The sequence below is a fragment of the Crocodylus porosus genome, unplaced genomic scaffold (assembly GCF_001723895.1).
Source record: "Crocodylus porosus isolate Cpor-Errol unplaced genomic scaffold, CroPor_comp1, whole genome shotgun sequence".
Lineage (NCBI taxonomy): Eukaryota > Metazoa > Chordata > Crocodylia > Crocodylidae > Crocodylus > Crocodylus porosus.
In genome coordinates this window covers 49,281,195-49,301,152 of record NW_017728943.1, presented here as the reverse complement: position 1 = coordinate 49,301,152, position 19,958 = coordinate 49,281,195, and the positions used below count along the sequence as shown (strand labels likewise).

General features: G+C 39.1%; 1 protein-coding gene and 1 long non-coding RNA gene across 28 annotated transcripts in view; one reads left to right on the top strand and one right to left on the bottom strand.

Annotated features, from left to right (window-relative positions):
* The window catches only part of LOC109319617, a 15,804-nt gene extending 8,915 nt beyond the window's left edge, over positions 1-6,889 (top strand). Inside the window, exons 2-3 of the long non-coding RNA XR_002103559.1 lie at positions 4,831-4,833; positions 6,818-6,889. This is a non-coding gene — a long non-coding RNA (uncharacterized LOC109319617). The remainder of the gene's footprint in view (positions 1-4,830; positions 4,834-6,817) is intronic.
* The window catches only part of NRXN1 (neurexin 1), a 1,194,206-nt gene that overhangs the window by 589,738 nt on the left and 584,510 nt on the right, over positions 1-19,958 (bottom strand). For all 27 annotated transcript variants that reach the window (XM_019549307.1, XM_019549308.1, XM_019549327.1 and 24 more), the window contains 3 exons: positions 8,781-8,903; positions 1,902-2,283; positions 1,201-1,391 (listed from right to left, as the gene is read on the bottom strand). In XM_019549307.1, coding sequence (XP_019404852.1) covers positions 1,201-1,391; positions 1,902-2,283; positions 8,781-8,903 — 696 coding nt within the window. The remainder of the gene's footprint in view (positions 1-1,200; positions 1,392-1,901; positions 2,284-8,780; positions 8,904-19,958) is intronic.

Below are 19,958 nucleotides of genomic sequence, written 5' to 3'. Positions count from 1 at the left end.
ATGGGAATTTTAGGAAAACAGAACTAATATACATAGTTATTTTATATATATATATCAAAAAAACTTTATACACACACACACTTCTAAAATTCACAATCTTTTTGATATGAACAGAGCGAATTTTCTAAGATATATACAGCATATAGATAGATATTTTTAATTATATATTTACCCATTCTTTTGAATATGTATTGCTGTCTTCAGATGTTGATTCCTTATAAAATCATTTGGGCATTTTTCACAAATACAGACAATTTTAATATGCAAGTATTATGAATATCACATAGTAATACACACATAAGAAAAATTCAGTAGCAGTTTGAATGAAAATCCAATCCTTAGGAAACTTCATGCATATTATATAGTTTATTCTACTGTGTACTTAAAATATGTTAATGAATCCATGCCCACACAAAGATACAGATATATTTAAACAACTGGGTGGCTTATATTTAAAACTGCTACTTTTATTTGAAGATGTCACATAAGGATGCTTTGCTTACATGATATTATAGACTTTCTTTCACTTTATATTTCTTTTCCCACCCCTAAGCTCAAGTAAATAAATGGGTGTTGTACATAATACTAACCATAAGGGTTCACATCAGAATTTTCCTCCATTCACAATAACAGCTAGGGGGCAAAAAACAGGGGCAATTCTACAATGCCCTCCTTTTCTACTCCAGTTCTTAGTCTACCCTTTCTTTATGGTATATGTTACCGTTTTGCTTCTTGGAAAGTTCTGGTTCACTCCTTGTTGACTCTACCATTAGAAAGGCTTTTAAAACCTATTACAGAGTTTTAAAGGGAAGATATGACTTTCAATTAAATTCTAAAGGATTTTATATTCTTGTCTATAGGATATTATTTGATTTCTATAGATCCTCTATCTAGTTTCATTCTAATTCACTTCAGCTATTTTTCCAAAGACTCCTGAAGCCTTTGTCTTTTTACTACTTCCTGATTTTCTCCATACTTTAAAGGTATTTCAAATCTATTATGTGTTATGTAACCCGGAAAGATTCCTGAATTGAGAATAACGTGAAAAAAACTGATTCCACAAGGACATATTAATTACTGTCATTATAATAATTATGCACATAATATCATGTAGTTGTGTGGTACTTCACACATATATTATTCATATTGTACTTGTACAAAATACCTCTGTATGTGTTACACAATAATGACTGTACTTACTTTTGAGATCCAAGTTTCTGGCTCCTGCTGTGCTTTGTGTTGTAATTTTAGTGTCGATCTTTACAGTATGAAGGTTATTGGTATCTCTTGATATCATCACATTATGCCACTGGTTGTCATTCAGAGGTTTATTAGAACTTCCTTTGATGAGATTCGCACCATTTCCTAAATCAAACACATAATGCAAGTACCTGGAGAAAAGAGAATAAGGTTTTAAAATAAACATTTGTTCTCCTTTGCATATTGAATACAATACACTTTTCTGTATGTGCCTTTCTGTTTATTTCCTTGTTCCTCTCCTCATGTCATCACTGGAGAATAACCCTCCAGTATCAAGCGTTTAGCTTTATGTTTTAAGCTTGCTAGTTAGGGTGAGCTTGACTCAGTGAAACCAACAGTGATTTACTAAGCTGAGGATCTGGTCCTGGGTTTACACTCATCACTGGAACTGAGAGGGATATTAGTATTATTCTGTTGTAAGTCCTATAAAAGTTTTAAGCTTTACATATACTTAATTTAATCTTATATAAAGGTATTTAAAAAACCATGACGTGGCAAACTGATCTGACCATTGAGATAAACCTTTTTAGCCTAAACCTCTTTTTCATTTAGTAAGGTCCAGAAATTGAAAAGCAAAACAAAACACAATACACCACCCAAACTGTTTTACCTATTGTACAGATAGATAACTGTCCACATACCCTTTAACTAACTCAACCACGATGAAATCGTTTCCATCCCCACTATTATAGAGTATCAATCCATCCAGAGATGTTGTTTTGAACTGGAAAAAAAGATGCATAGATGTGTAGGCTTGCAGTGTGGCCAGCGCAACAAAACTTGCTTTTGTTTTAAAGGTTACAGGGTCTGCTATGATGTTCCTGAACCCAAATCTGGCATTTAGTTCACAGTAATCAATGTCCCCATTTTTACACAAGTCAATGTATGCCATGCCATTAAACGTGAGACTTTGCAAATGGCCAATGAAATTAGAGGGAACGGAGGACAGGTAGCGACGTTCCGTTATGATTCCCGTCTCAATGTTATGGAATTCCAGTCTCGTGTGATCACCAGCCATCTGACCTTTAAAGAATAACAACAGACAACAGGTTAGCCTCTGAAATGAAACCACACAAAATGGCTCAAAAATCAATGATATTTTTCATTTTACAGGCTCTTTATATTTTAAAAGAATGCCGGCCAAATTCCGTAATTCTAAACATGTAATTGTTTAAACTAATCCAAAGCTTCTTGAAATCACTGGGAGTCTTTCCATCACCTTAAATAGGTTTTGGAGCAGCACTCTAGTGTGCAGTCCAAACAGGTGCGCGCTAAAATGTTACATCAATATTAAATGGAATACCAGATTCTTGGCTGCAGTTTACTTTTACCAGTGTAAAATGCAGGTGTGATCTAAGTGGTATATAGTGCATGGGGCTGTGAACAAGATTAAAAGGCCCCAAACTTAAAACCACTCAGCCTTTGACTTTTGGGCTATGTCTTCCAAATAGCATTTTTTCACTTTTACTCCCTCCTCCCTCTGTTACCACAATGTTTGGAGAATGCTAGTAAGACATGAATTCATAAGCAACATATGGCTGCTTTTGAAATCAATGACAGATTTTCTGCAGGATCTAGTTAGGGCCAGATTTCACCCAATGACTTTAAAATAAGAAGGGCAAGTTATTTTACTTAGTGTGAGCTTTGGCATAAAACTGGCCCTTGATCATGTGGCCATACTTTCTGGCCACCCTTCTGCATGCCTTCAGAGTACAGTATCTCACAACTGCCCCTTCATTTGGGTTTATAAATACAATTTAGTTCACAAAATTTAAGAGATTATCCAGAATTAGTTCACAGAATTTGAGGGATTATTCAGAATATAAAAGGAGAACTGGCAGTTTTTAAAAGTTCATTAAAAGTTAATCTTTGGAGATGTTAATGTACTTTACCTGTATGTATCAGAAAACTTTCTAAAGGACCTGCTATAAGAGAAGAAGACAAATCTCTTCCAACATTTTATGCAGATGAAGTACAGTGCAACTGAATTATTCAGCTTCACCTTGCTCTCGCAATCAGTTTAATTCTCTGGTTTACATATACTTAGGATCATTATGTTGTACCTATTGAATTGCCTGTCAAAAATGATGGAGGAGGTGGGGAGTGGGGAAGTTTGCCAACCTTACCCTAACCTCCATGCCACTCTGGCCTCCCAGAAGCGGGGGGGGGAGGGGGTAAGCTTGTCCCACCATCCCTGATGCCCCCCTCTGCCAGCACCCTCTGCCACCACTGCCTCCAAGGAGCAGGGCTGGGGGGGCACAATGCCAGCGCTGCTGGCCTCACTGCCCCTCCCCCCCCAGTTTGTTCCTGTTCTACCACCTCTAAGCAGGTAGGGCCTGCTCTGTCCCTTCCATCCCTGCCACCATATCAGCACTCCACCGCAGCACGGCTTCTGCCTCCTATCTGTAACATTCTTGGAACACTCTGATGGGTTGTTTCAGTAACCAGAGTGCTGCAAGAGCGTTATGGACAGACAGACAAACCAAGTCCTTTATTATATTAAAATTATATTTCTTCTCACTATTTCAGGAGTTTGTTTAAATGTAAACAACACAAAACAAGTCATCAACAAATCAACCAATAAAACATGAAAATATTTCTGTTCATATTGGAGTCTGTAAAATATTTTTTTCTCCCTTTAAAAAGTCTTAATTTTTTACTTAAATGATTTAGACACTGTCCCTTAATCAGTTTTAGTCTATGATTCAGCAAAAGAATATTCTGCAGATCTCTGTGCCACAGAGCATAGGACCTGATCTTTATACAGACTTGTATAAGAGATGGACAAGAAATGGATTTCTCATTCCATTCCATGTTTAGTTTTTTGGGTTTTTTTAAGACTTCCTTTTCTGGATAAACAGTTAATTGACAGATTTCTGTGAAATGTTTCAGGTTAGATGAGTTAGCTTTTATCAGTGAAAAAAATGTTTGTCAAGAAGTTCCTGACATACTGTATATTCATAGCTTTCCAAAGCCTTTGTCCTTTTGCTGTATTCCCTACAGCAGATATGATTCATTAGCCTACTGTCTGTTCTGTACCTTAGCAGGAAGACAAAGCAACTGAAATCCCAGCTCTGCCAGCTTCAGAGATGCTTTTTATTGCATCTACCCGTAAAATTATGAATCAAGCCCATGTGCCTTACAAAAACCATGAATTATGTCTTCTCTTGATGTTGCCATTGTTGTTGCCCATTTTTTTATTCAAAGAAATGTAAATGTAACAAGGCTGGGTTGCTGGGGGAACTCTAGCAGTACAGGGCTCCCTCCAGCTGAGCAGACCTTGCTGGGAAGCCCAGGGCTGAGGCAGAGGGAAACCCCCATGATGCTGGGAACTCCCAGCTGGGTAGACCCTAGCTCAGGGGGAGCAAGACTGAAGTGAGGGGGCTCCATTGCTTCCCCCCTGCACATCGGAAAAAGCAATTCATGGTGGGTGGGGCTGTGTATCAGGCCCAGCTAGGCAGGGAAAAAACCCCTGTAGTGTGGGTTCCCCCCCAGCTGGGCAGAACCCAGCTTAGAAGGCCTGGTACCAGGACAGGGGGCTCCATTCACCATCTCTGTGATTAAAGGCAGTGAGTTAAGGGGGGCGAAGCTGTGCATCTGTGGGTAGGGGGAAACCCTCACAGTGCAGGCTTCCTCCCCAGCTGGGCAGGCTCCAGGTTGGGGAGTCCTAGGGCTTGGGCAAGGGGCTTCATTCCCCAATCTGCCTTAGCCCCCCCTATGGTGGGTTAGGAGACAGATTCTATGCTGGCTGCCTCCCTCCCTGCAGCTAACAGCAGGGGATTGGTGGTGCATGCCAGGCAACCAATCAGGGATGGACCCTGCTTGGCTGGGCTCAGCTGCCCTCGGCAATGTCCAGTAGGCTGAGAGGCATGCAAGAGCGCCCCTTCCCTTCTGGCTTCAGCCACTGCAAACATCTTCTTGCTTTCCCCAACCAAAGAGGAAATGTGAGTTCCATTTATTAATGGTTCAATTTACACAGCTTAAAGACATCTGCATAGATTGGATTCCACCATGGGCTTTTTGAATGTTTGTACTTAGCCAAGAAGCATTATGGTAAGGACTGTCTGAGAACAAACTCCACAAGAGAGTGAGCTGGGCAGTCCCTAGACTTGGGTAATTAATTCTTTAAGGTTGAGGGGGCCAGGATTGGGACACAGACTGACAAGGGATCCTTAGAGGGAAAGTGTCTTGATGATGATGTGAGACAGGAAATAGCAAAGATTAAAGGAAAAGCTAGCTTTAACAGCTTTATATGGGGCCTTCATGCTGGAACCCTGATAAATAGATTGCCTTGCTTTTCCCTATTGACCCCTGAGGAAGAAGAGTGTTGTGAGCTACTGTTGTGAGCTTGCAGATAGAGAGAGACTTCTGAAGAACAAATGATATTATAGGGAGAAATGATACTACAGGTGATTATAACCTCGCAGACACGGTTATAGGTCAAATCTCTGTTCTGGGATATAGCGTGCAATCCTGCCAAAGTCAATGTAATGCAAAAAGGCAGACCTTTGACTTGATGAGAGTGGCAGTGAGGATTTTCCTTTGAAGGGCAAATCTTCGTGAGACTCTTATCTTGAGTGAATGGTGAGGAAGGTGGGAAGTAATCATATGTTACTGTATCACATAGCTGGTAGTTCATTCACCTGCCTGTCTCCCGAGAAGGAATGCTGTAGTCAGCTTTTGCCTTGAGGAGGAAGATAGTCTCTGCATCTCCCTTGTGACAGGTCTTTGGCTCCTTACTGCCAGGGAATAAAACCAGCCCACACCAAATTGTCAAGGGTACTGGGAGCTGCGTCTTAATGGGATACCATTAAAGACTTAAGATGCCCTCAAAATGCCCACTGCACTGTCACAGAGTGCTACATCTGTGTTATAATGAAAGTGAATGCAGACCAGACAGATTTAATGTCATTTAATGCATAAAGACAGAATAGGGAACGGGTTATAAATGATAAGGAAAGTTCAATACATCTGGCCTGAAAGCAGACATAGTAATAAGAATTTGTTCAATTATTATCATCATACTCAAAGAGCCTCTGGGCAGAAAGGAGCCAGAGACATGTCACAAGGCCAATGAAGAGGCTGTCTCCATTTCCAAGACTAAAGCAGTAAAATGGAGCTCAGGCAAGGTAAGCTGACTAAAGCTTCATTCTTTGGATAAGATGACTGTAAGTGAACCTTGATCCACCATTACTAAAATGATGCAGTAACAGTAATGCATCATTATGTCCCATTTCCCCACTGCTCATTCAGGATGACAGTTGCACCAACACCTGCCCTGCAGTGAAGAATCCGCAAGGGCACTCTCAGCAAATCAAGTGTCTGTCTTGAGCAAAACAGACTTTAGAGGAAAATCTTGTAACTAAATTATGTTCAAATGGACCACATAACACATATTATAACTAGGGACTCTATCAAACTCAAGGAGCTAGCCAGCCGATTTTGTGGGCAGAACCCAGGGCCAGATGCCATACTCATGGGCTAAGCATGGGGGAGAGGGGGCACCCTACACCTGTGATTGGCTGAGTGACCCCAGCAGTTCTGCCCCTCCCTGAAGACTGCCACATGGCCTGAAACCACAGCTTAATTACTCTGAATAAACCCAGGGAAGCCATTAATCCACATATTATTAAGTGTGGATTAATGGCTTCCCTAGGCTTAATTGGGATAATTAAGCTGCAGTTTCAGGCCATCCCCAAATAATGAAGTTCATGATTTTGCAACCCCCATACCCACTCCCAACCCCCCAACCAAAAAAACAACAAACCCAACCCCTTACTGGTCAGGAAAAAAATGTGCCAGAAGCCCTGAAGTTTTAGTCATAGCGGGGGAAGGCAGAGGGGAGAGGCAGCCTTCTAATTAGGATGTTCAAGCAAGCTTGGTGTCTTGTGCATGCAGCATGCCCAGGCTTCAAAATTGTGGTGGGGGTGTTTAACTAAAGCATGTTGAACGAGCTTTAGTTAAAGTGCCCCCACCAACATTTTGAAGTACAAGATGTGAAATACACAAGATACTGTGGGGCCTTTAATTACAGCTGCTCCTGAGAGCGGCTCTAATTAAACCACTCTTCCCCATCCCTGGAGCATGTGTAAAGACACCCTATGAATTTAGTGCTTATTTGCTTTTCCCAGAACAGCTGCCTGCTATAGGGAGGGGAGGCGGAGATGGGGAAGACACCTCTCTCTTTTCCTTGCCTTTGTATTCAAATTATTCTTTCTATTTGGCAGACTGCTCTGTCCTTTCCCAGAATTGTATGAACTGAGCTCTAGCTCACAAAAATGTATGCAGTTAGTGATTTAGTTAGTTTATGAAGTGCATCTCCACTCTGCCTTCTCCCTATGCCCAAATGAGTGATTGACAATGATACCAGAGAATGTGTGGATGCTTTTCAATACTAGTTTTTATATTCGATACAGCTTCATCTAATTAAAGTCTCACGGTGAACATTATAGTCTGAGCTGCCAATTTAAGCAAAGACATAAGAGATTTTTTTTAGATTCTCTATCTTTACTCCTTATTTTCAAACCAATTAAATCAAGCTTTATAGCAATCTTCTTCCTTAGGAGACCATCCCAAAGCATTACCATATGTACTAAGCAAAATTATGCTCCTTTTTTAATAGTGCACCTCTCTTATTATCTGATGCCAGAGAGACATAATACAACAGCTATGTTTTCTTACAATGTTTGCAGTTATACCTCCATTAGTTATGTGGCCTTGAGTGCATTGCTGAGGAGATAAAAGGACGGTTAGAATTGCCCATTGCCATGTTGGAAATAAATTACTATAATTAAAGTCTGGGACAAGAATTTAAGACAACCTAATATCATTGGAACATCAGGGAAAATATTAAGTGATCCAAATAGAATAATTAAAATTTGTGCAAGCACCAGAGAAAATGCCCGGGCCTGTTCTTAATGGCAGCTTTTGTGAAGAACTGGATTTTACCTTTAGCATGAATTAGATTTAATAAAAAAAAATCCTTTCTAATCTTTCATAAAACACTCTGTTTTGTTGGCACTAAAGGGTTTCTTGTTTGTAGCAACTCTTAATGGTTATGCTGTTCTGTTACAATGTATTACAATGCATACTGTTGCCTAATACATATTTACCTGGGTCAGGAATCATATGATTATAGTTTAGCAAAACATATTATATCCTACACTCTTAAACAGTTGTAAAATTCCTTTGTAAAGAGGATCTAGCTTTTAAAAACAGATGAAACCAGTTGTATGTGGTATAGAAGACATTTTGCTTGCTTTCTCACAACTTTCCCCTTCCCCCTGGGGGAACACACTGAGGTCAACAGAAAGATTTATATAAACTTCATAGGGAGATCAATGTAACACTAAGAGTAAAACCAAAGTGCATTGTGATGAATTTGTTGTATCTTGTAGTGGTCACGTATTTTGGATCATATCCAATATTAGCAAAAACACTCCAGTTGAACCTTTCATTTCTGCCATTTATTTTCTATTCCCTCCCTTTCCCCAGTAGTATGAAGTTATAATGCACACTACCTGTCATAGCTTGCTGGTCATCCACCATTAACTTTAAACTTTTTCCTCGACGAACCACACGCACTGTGTGCCACTCATTATCATTGAGGTTATAGCCAGCAAAAAGGGTTTCTGGACCTTTGCCTGTAGGATATGCCAAACAGTCATTATGGAATCTTTAAATCAGTCAACATGTGAACCTTACAGAGAGAAAGAAAGAGACTGGCTGGACCAGTGTTAAAATTCACTGAAAGTCATAACAAGCAAGAAAAAAGTGATAGGAACATTATACAAAATATAGGAACATCATGCTAAGACATTTCTAGCATGTATTTTAAAAGGCAAATTGAATGAACTAGGCTGTCATAAACAGGCACAGTCAATACCTTTTGGTTATATAGTTTAAAGGCTGTACATATTGGTAGCAACTTGGATCTGCAGGGCCATGCATGAGTAAGTAGGCCTTTGAAGTCAGAGGGATTAATGGGGGAAGAATCAATTTTCACATAAACTGGGTTTGCAACTATGGATTACTGTCTATTAATAAACATAACCTAAGGAAAAGGCACAGACAATATTCTTTGGATGAAATGTTTAATACAATTGATTGATCAAGTTATATCAGGCTTGTTTCAGACCTTTGGCAACATTACTTATTAATCCTTCTTTGATTAACTTCCCTTAATCAGACAACATTATTCATTATTCAACACTGGTTCCAAAAGTGTACCCTTCCTTTTTCTGGGATGTTCTATATAATATGCTATTTGGATACATAATGGGTGTGTCTACACATTGCCCTATGGCAACATTTTTATGGTGCTGTGCTTTAGTACTGTGTTATGGTGCTGTGCTTTAGTACTTCCAAATGGTGCAGTAACTACCCGTACTGTGCCGTGCGCACAGTGCACAGTTAGTTTTCACCACTACTTTGCTGTAGCAGGATGTTAAATGGGGAAGTGCACCACTATGGTAAAACAGCTGCCAATCAATCATGTGTAGACTCACGTGACCACTACATTGTCATAGTGTATCATATGGTGATGTAGCACATTGCTATAGTGACATAAGGTGATATGTAGACACACCCACTATTACATATTTGACAATTTGGGGAAAACATTAAGAAGTTTTACATTAAAAAAATCATTGTGCATTATGTGCATGTGAGGCACATGGTCTGCCATAATGCATTTGCCGCCACTGAGAATAACAGATAATGAATACTGAAGAAAAAGCTTTAAGAATTAAATAATTATGGAAGCTGTCTAGGAAGCTTTTATGGGTGGAGTGAATGGTGGTTAAACGCAGCAATAGTAAATAAGATCACAGTTCCATGGATCTTTTATGAAAGTTCAAATATCCTTGAAACAGCAAGAGTAGTAATACTAAAAAAAATTATTAAAGCAGTCTTACATATGGCTGAATCTACAAAAGCAAGTAAGAGTGAGATAAATGTTTTCTGTCTGTTCTCAGTCCCCACAAATTGTGCATCTGTGGGCACATCTACACATGCCTGTATGGCAACGTTTCTACTGCGCTATGCTTTAGTACTTCCTTCTGGAAATACTAAAGTATGGAATAATAGCAGCCTGTACTATACCGTATGCCAGGTGTACAGTTATTTTTGGCTGCTACTTTGCCATAGCGGCATGCTATAATGAGGGAGCACGCTGCTACGGTGAAGTAGCTGCTGGTCATATGTACACGCTACATCACTGTAGTGTGTCACTATGGCAATGTAGCATTATGTGTAGATGCGCCCTATATGTGCTTAAGATTAGATCATGTCACATAGTCACATTCCTGGCTAGCACACCAGGGCAAAGCCTGCTTATTTAGAAAGTTATTCCAAAACCACTTGCAGTTGAAGATCAGGCTTAGTAAACAAGGCTTCTTTGTCTAATCCTGATAGATGAATTGCATTGTGGATTTCTTACTTAGTACACAGAATTTTTTGTACACATTGAAACCAGGTGTTTTAAGATTTATTTTAAATATGAGGTGAGTTAATTATTAACAGTCTGAAAAAATGTGCATTTTTAAACAAAAAATTCAGATTTAGAGCAAGCCATGAACCTCTCCCAAAAGGAATGCGGAATGCTATGCAAATACTTGGTGACTTTACTATCTTCTTGCTAAGTATCAAAACATTTTTGGCTGGATTAGAACCCTTCAAAACTTACTTGAATGCCTAATACTTTTGAGAATCTGTTGAATGCTCAGAAACATATTAGACTCAAGCTACAGTCATGACCAAAGAGATCCCATATAGTAGGACTGGTTTTCGTTTTCAACAAATTTTAGGAGGTGGGGAGAGAGAAAGAGGTATGAGAGAAAATCAATTTGGATTTTGCTTCTCATCAAAATAAAGAAAAAATCATTGTGTGGCAAATGTTTCATTTAACCCCAAACAGGCCATTTTCTTTTTGTTCATTTGTTACTCATTTCATTTGATTTACTTAGTAGATTGTCAGAATCACTGGTCTCCCTTTATCCATTTGCCCAGTGATTAGAGCACTTTCTTGGGATATGAGAGACACGGTTTTAACGTTTTTCTCACTCTAAAGGTATCTGACCTGCCATCACCTTCCAGAGGTGTGTGTCCTAACCATCAGTTTTAAGGATTTCCTTGGATGGAATGATCAGTCTCCCCTGCTATGCAACAGAACTTCATAAACATTCACTGGAACAGATGTTCCATGCTGATGGAAGCATTCTCTCCATTTTGCTCAAAATCTATTCAAAAAAGTTATTTAAATGATCCTCAACAACCTCAACAATACAGACAGAGAGCACCTTGCCTTAGAGTTCCATCTAAAATAGTGGTTAGGGCTTTTATGGGAAATGGTGGAGATACTGGTTGAAATCCCACTGAAGTAAAGGGAGTAATTGAAACCACATTTCCTACATCTCGAGTGACTGCTCTAAAGACTAGGTTATTGGAAGAAAATATCACTGAAATGATTACTACCACCAATCCAGACCTTTAAAAAAATCAGTCATTAGTGCATTTGAGGGTCATATTTACTATTTTCTAAAATAACCCCATGTTGTTTGAATGATGGCAATGTCTTTAAACTTAGAATTAGCATCTATCATGCTTGTGGTGATTGCACCAATTATAATTTGGTTGGTTGATTGTAAATCCCTAGCAGTTTGAGTGACTACACTATTACTGAGATTTAAGACAAAAGTTCCAAGTAATTTATGACTAGAGTCCAAGAGGAATAATTTTTACTAGACATATTTTAGACTAAATGTCTCGCCTCAAAAGTTTCATTACATAAAGGCTTTGTGACAAGCAAGTAGGACTTTATTCAAAGCCCAGTGAAGTCTATTTTATATCCATGGAGTTTAGATCAATGGGATTGCAACCTCCAGTTAGTGGGTAGGGATACCTGGGCCCTCATTTCTTCCCTAAAGGAACTTTATTCATGAAATCTTATGCTTTAAACCAGCTACATTATTACCTCATGTACCTGTTATCTGGAATGTTAATTATCTGAAGAAGATAATACAGAGAGGTATCTACAGAATTACTACAGACCACGTTCTGTTCTTTATTACAGTATAAATCTAAAATAAATCTGGCTCTGTGGCTTCAGTGAAGTTACTTAGAATTTCTACTGATATAACTTAGTCAAAGATCTGTCACTAGATGAAATCCAGTAAACCCACTGAAAGATTAAACATTAGGCACTGTATAAATGGAGTGTTGTGAGGCTAAGGGGCTAAAATCCAAATCAGCCCAATAACAAGATGCAGGGCTCCCAGATGGTACTGATCCAGGATGCTATTCAAAGCTTTATACTGATGTAGCTGGCCCTTTCTTCCAAGCAACATTATGACTTTTAGATTCTTGTACAGATGGGAATCCACACCACTGTTCAGGCCTACACTCCAAAAAATCATCTATTAGAGGTGTGCAAAGTGGGCCCTATTTGATTCAGATTTGGCCCAGATCAGGGACAGGGGTTCAATTCGTTGCTTCGGATCACTGTCCCTGATTCCATTCGGCCAAATCTGAATCTGAAGATTTGATGCCGATTTGGAGAATCAGCAATTCGGCCACAGACACAGCTTTAAATGTTTTTTCTACGTACCTCAAGGTACCAGCGTGGCTTGTGAATGCTGCAATGCTGGGACGGAAGGATCATCCCACAGTAGTGGGGGTGGGGGCCCTCCATGTGCTTGGTGGTGAACCTGGAAGTGGACCAGAGCCAGGGTGTGTGTGTGTGTCGGGGGGGGGGCAGTATGTTCTCTGGTGAACCCAGAAGTGGATTGGAAGTGCTTCTGGTCCACCTCTGGGTCTGCTGTCGAGTGTGCTGGGGAGCCCCCTGCATTCCTGCAGGACACTCCATCCACCCCACCATCACAGCATTCACAAACCGCCTGAGACCTAGAGGTATGTAGAAAAAACATTTAAAGCTGTGTCTATGTCTGAATCACCGTATCTTTCCAAATCTCTCTGAATCAATTCAGAGGGTTCCAATTCAATTCAGAGTGATTAAAAGGTCCACTGAGGATTCAGAAATTCAGCCACTGAATCAGGCCAAATCTCCACTGAATCGAATCATGGACTGAAGCTTTGCAGAGTCTCTTTGGAGACTTTGTAGGCTCCACTAGTCTACGTGGAGCCTGTGCAGAGCAGTCATCATGTGTGCAAAGAATACACTGCATGTTCTCTGCGTTGTACGGTAACTTGTTTCCATCCACATCAAAGTGAAATTCACCCCATATAGCTGCTTCGTAAAAACTGAAAACAGATCTGGCTTATAGACATAGAACTAAATCATAACTTCTCTATTGTTATTTTGCTATTAGACATATTGGGCCAAATTCACTCTTGTCTAAAGTTTATCTTGTGAAGGAAGAAAAGTTTTTGCTTAACTTAGAATTGGTGCAGTCCTTTAGAGAAATAGTCCTAGATATTCAGCTACTTTAATATCAATTGCTGTAACGTGTATATTGCTGCTTATGCTTGATATCTCTGTATTCTATAGTGCATTACTCATTTGTGTACATCTTAATTCATTACTTAGTCTTTGTTGCTTATTTAACTAGCAAATTCTGTAATTTTGTCATTAGTAGGAAGTAAAGGGCTACTGATGAAAGCAATCACTTGATTTTGATGAAAGCTAAATTTGTACACCTGAAGGTATAATTGAAATATGTTTGCCTTCATGAATATTTAGCATAGCTAGGTGTGTAATACATACTTCTTTCCTCCCTCCAAATGACCAAATGCAAAATTTCTCCTGCAAAATTATTATAGTGTGGATGCTTTGGACATGCAAATATTCTCCCCAGACAGGGGACAACATATTTTTAGGAAAGTCATTTTGTAAGTTGTGGGGATGCTTATTGATTGTTGCTCACTGAGTCCCTAATCAAGCGTGCTCAGTTTGTAAGAAAGATTATTCTTTTAACTGCCAGTGCAATAAATTCTGTTAGCTTGGAATAAGAAATTCAGTTGTACTCTTCCCAAGTAACAATAAAAATCCTGCAACTTAATTCTACTTATTTTTTGAATAAGGAAAAACTAAACAAGAGTATCAAAATTTTATGAAGTCTGCATCTGCACGAGAAAGTACCAAATAAATAATTTATTATTCTGAATGCATGTAGGCAGGCAGAAACTCAGTGGATTTAGCTGTTACTTCACAATCTCTGTGGAGCCATGACAATTTACATGACTGACAGAGTTGTCATTGGGTAATCCAACACAGAAAGAAGATATCATTATTTTTTATGGCACACTTCTTGAAGCAAAACACCATTTTAATTATCTGATATCTTATCATCAGTCATGACTAAGAATAGAAACCACCCACCCAGCTTTGCAATCAAACATAGTCCTGGAAAGTTAAAAATATTGGACTACTGGAAGTTCTAAAATATTAAGAAGGTATCACATGTTTTTACATACTGCCTCATATAGATGTATTATATAAAGTATTTTATATAATTTTAAGTGGTATTTCAAATGCATTCATCATAGATTTATCTTCATCCAAAACATTTATGACTGGATTATTGAGGCTGAGAGAATTTGTGGAATAGATTGAAATAATAAAGTATTACTATTTTTTAAAAACTATTTAAAATAGCAATTCTTAGAATATGTATTAGCACTTATTTGCATAACTCATGCCTGCCTGCGTCTGAAAACAATACCGTACAAACTCACTTTTTTATCTAGGGAAAGACCATATATAATCAATAGATATTTTCACATTAAGAACCACCTAGTGGATCATGGAAATGACAGTTTAAGTATTTGAAAATTACTTTACCCATCTAGCAGATATTTAGTGAAAATACCACGCAAAAGCACTTGTTTTTTATACATTCATATATTTAACTCAAAAGTCTCTTTCTCCACCTACATCTGTGCAAACCAAAATCTCTTTAATTTAAACGCTCACTTATCTCCTGTTTGTGAACCAAAATACCCAAACAAACCAGAAAGGATACAAATTGAGTTCTGCTGATAAGAAGCCAGTCCTATAGCACTTCCTCATCTAAGCAGTCCCTGTGAAGCAATATTGCCCTCAGAGAGACAAAAGCCCTCACTGACATCAATGGGAAGTTGACTCAAATAAAAAGCCATAACTTCAGGATTTTACCCAGTGTTATTATAGCCAGCTGATAACTGCTTCTTGTGTGCACATTAATCCTTAATTAACATGAATTCCCTTCTTTCTCAGTGTGAACTGTTTTCAGCTGTGACAAGAGCCCACGTAATGAAAAGCATGCATACTTTTACCTCCCTCTTCCTGGAAGTAGCAGTATCTAACATTACATAACTTAGCACTGAACTGGGTTAAACTATCCTTCTTTGTACAGGACCCCCCATGTCCTATTTTTCTGCCTCAAGTACAGAAATTGTGCAACTTGTTCTGTGACTGTGCAGATCTTTTTGTCCATTTGGATACTTCTTCACATAGTCCACCATCAGTGTTGAAGAAGGGACTGAAACAGGGTGAGTTGACCTCATTTGTGAAGTAAAATTGGGGTTACTATTTGTACTCATGTCACCATGGTCAGAGCTTCAGGATTTGGCTTGAGTTATTGAAGACAGGTGCTCATACCGTTTTACAACTTGGGGAGAATTTTTTTTTAAAAATCAGAAACATTTTGAAATATAGCTACATTTACAGATTGTTTCTTTTTGACATGGTACTTGGAATAGAAAGAGGAACCAGACTGGCTTTTGAGTTACTGTCACTTATTTCTTGTGCACTGGCACATATCTGGGTGGCCAATAACACCAATGACTATTAAGACCCTTTTTTATTCAGCAGCTATTTGCCCAACTAAATTCTTCTTTAACCCACATTTTTAGCTAAGCTGCTTCCAATGTCATTTAACACCCTCCCCAAATATATCTGTGCTAATAAACCATTTAAATTATCCTGTGCAATTAGTCACAGAGACTCTCTAGGAGCTTGCTAGCAGGAAGCATAGCAAGAGGGGGACAAGATTGCTGCTGGGACAAGATTGAGGCTTCTACAGTGGCTCTCATGTGGACTATAGAGCGAGACCTTTCTGTTCAACCCTCATAGGCTGATGCAGGAAGTCAGTGACTTTGGCTTTGCATATGAAACTTGGGTTTGGCTGCAAGAAGGAAGAAACAAATATAATTGATTAACTGGAATTTTACAAACTTTTTTTCTTTTTTTTTTACAAAAAAAGTAGACAATTCCCTCTTCTCTTCACCAACATGGTTTAGATAAGATTTGGCAGACTTATAGGGAGCCACATTCTCCATGATAATGATACAATGGCTCTCACTGGATTTGCTGTCAGCTCTGCCTGAGTTCATAAAGGAAGATTTTGCCTCATAAGCCCTGATTTAACATACAGATCTACATGTGAAGGCCCTCAGAGCCCACATAGAAGCCCAATGATGTCAGTATTATCCTGTAAGGATTTTTCTGCACAAATCTGATAGCCCAACTAGTGCCCTAGCTTATAATATAAAATAATGCCTTTGGATAGCTTCAAAAATAGCTTAAAGAGGTACTTTTATAATAAAAGAAGCTTAAAAAAACACATCAGACTCGAAAGCAAATTCACTTACAGATAACATTGCATTTTAAACCTTTTGTCCCATTTGCCAGTACTGTAAAGATAAAATTATTTGTATTTTAAAGATGGACTCTCTCATCTTCAAATTATGTTTTTTTCCACCGAAAATTGTAGCTATCTCTACACTCTGATGCTTTAGTTTCAGTCGGGTCCAATTCCATTAGTTCAGTGGAGTCATGTCAATCTGCAACTAGCATTTCCAAATAAGGATCACAATGCTGAAGTTTGGGCATCACAATCATAAACATAACAAGAAAATTGGAGTCCAAATTACAGAAAACCTTTTTATGAATTAGTGACATCTTATTATTACCCATTTATGCTCTTCTAATCCATGTCTACAGTCTGTTGTGCTTCCCTTGGGGGTCATTCGCATCTTCTCCTATGTCTCTTCCTGCTGCTTCATATCCACAACTTTTCTTTTTGAGCTATCTACATTGATTTTCTAAGTGACTAATGTCAAAAAGGAAGTCTTATCATAAAGCCATATCAGCTAAAGAGTGAGTGACCTGTGCTGATCTATGCCAAAAGATCTCCTTTCTTTTGGTCAGGGATTTGTTATGACCTATTCTAAAATTGGTCTTGTTAAGTACTTCTGGGGGGTTGTGTACACTGATATTTAGGATCATGTCTAAGCAAGCCTGAGCCAATGAAGCCAGACTTGTTTGGCTGTTAGGAAAACTGAGACAGGAAGATGGGTAGAAAATAAGTTTGCAAGACAGGAAGTCTGGGAATTATTACTAACAGACTTCCCCTACTTTCAGCCTGCAGAGGTAGTTTAAATTCTTTAGTACAAACTAGGGCAGGGCAGGCTAGGAGGCAGGTTGGACCTCAGGCCCTGAAATTCAGCTCAGTTTTGAGGATCAGGCTGGATTACTGCCAGGGTCAAGCTGAGGGGTTTTCAGGGTAGATGGTCAGTGGCATGGGCTTGAGGTAGTCGGAAGGTTGATCCTAAGGCCATATCCACACAAGCATGGATGTTTGATTCCCTGGGGACAATGAGCAGCAGCACAAGCTTGTCACCAGGGAATGCCTATGCCACTCGCCCTCTGGCACACAGCAGGTTACCCCAGGTTGGGTAGGGGAGGCTGGGGCCAACACTGGGCTGGGGTCCAGGGGATATCCTGGGGTTCCTGTCACTTGGAGTCTGGCTGGCAGCTGGCAGATGGAGCTGGAGCACTGTGTCCCCACATGCACTGCCCCATTTTTTTTTTCTGTGGGTCTGTGGTGCCACATGGTCACTGTCTTCTGGATGTGGCCTAAGTGGCATCTAGCCATTTAGGTTCAAAGCTGTAATTAAATCCATGAACAAACAATCATGCAAGAAATGGATGTGTCCTCAGTGCTTTTTGCCTTGAGGTGAAGATGAAAATGCATTACAGGAGCAGATACATTATTTATTTTCAGATACCAAAGCAAAGTGGAATAGGATCCCAGACATCCAATAAATGAAATAGGGTGTGGCCCTTACTTTGGTCCCCCAGATCTAGCTTCTGCTAAAGAAGCCAAGGTATGTGGGTTTTTAACAAGCTATTTGAAAAGTTTGTAAAAATAAAATATTAACTTTGCCTCAAGCTCCTAGCATTTAGTTCTGTCCCACTGTACCTAAACAAAGTAAAAACTTGTTGTTTGAGACAAACAAAATAATTGTTGTTTTTTGCACATGCACACATACACACATGCATACATACACACACACAAATTCTGAGCAAGACTTGCTTGGAATATTAAATCAAGTGTGTAGAGTTGAACATTACAGATGTTGAAAGTAAAGGAAATAAAATGCACACTTACTCCAGCTGGGACTTAATCCCAGAAGTTCCTGGCTCCAAGGTCTTGCCCCTCCACTCAGGGTCAGACTGAATGCCATGTTTTGGGTCAGGATTTAATTTTTTAGCCCATGGTCAGATGGGTATAGATTGTTGATGTGTTTGCCTTCCTCTGTAGTGTGGGCCATGGCCCTATTTCTTAGATCTCTTGAGCATATTTTAACCTTTATAGCATCAGGGCATTGACCACGGTGGCCCCCTGCCTTTACCAGTGGCAGGTTAGGGTGTTATGTCTTGTTGTTGTGCTGGGTATGACTGTGTAGCTTTGGGAATAGGTTAGACAACAGATTTCCCTAGGGTGGTTTGGAAAATGATCCTGCATTATGAAGGACATTGGACTAGGTGACATCTGGAGGTCCCTTCCAGATCTATCCCTCTATGATTCTGTGATTGTAATTTACAGTGCTGGGGCAAACTCCTCCATCTATCAATAGATTTGCTATGGTGTTTTGGAATCTTTACGTAAAATACTGCAGGAGACAGGAGCTGCTGACCTAGTATGCTTTGCTAACATTTTTTCAGAGGTCTTTATTCCAGTTGTACAGCACTCTCTCCTATTTATTTCATAAGCTCCTATTTTTCCAATACTGATGAAAAACCTTCTACCTTTTTCCAGTAATTTATAACTGTGATGAAATCTCACAGAATTCTTGAGCCATATTTAATAGGGACTCTGGGGAAAAAAATCACAGTTGCATATACATATGTGAATCTACTTTTGCTTATGTATGTACAATGGCCTGATTCATGGGCACAAGTTCATGCTTTAATAGGACCAATGACTGCACATCCATTTGAGCACATCATTGTGCTCTCTTTGGATATTGTAGCTATCTTTTATACATGTTCATAGACCCATGTTTTAAAAAAAATATGTTAAAGTCTTTTATAAATATAACCATCCTGCATTGTCCCCCCCCATATAATCTTGTATCAGTTTTATTTTCTCAGAGAAATCCTCCAGAATTTCTCATTGTTAATTTAAACTTATGGTCAAAATGGAATTCCATACGATTCTTCTGGAATTAACCACTCTTTCCATATTTTTATGTTAAGCAGTCTATTTTTCTCTTATGAGGACCTGAAAGGTCAAGGTTACCTTAAACTTCTCCTCTTTCACCTCTTTGTCCCAGGTCATGTCCAAATCCTATTGCTTTCTTATTCATATAATCATTAAAAGAAAAGCAGTGCAAGAAATACCTTATGTCTGATGCCTAAGCAATCTTTCCAGGAAGCAGTATTTCCTGTCATAGAAGCAAGAAGGGACCTTTAT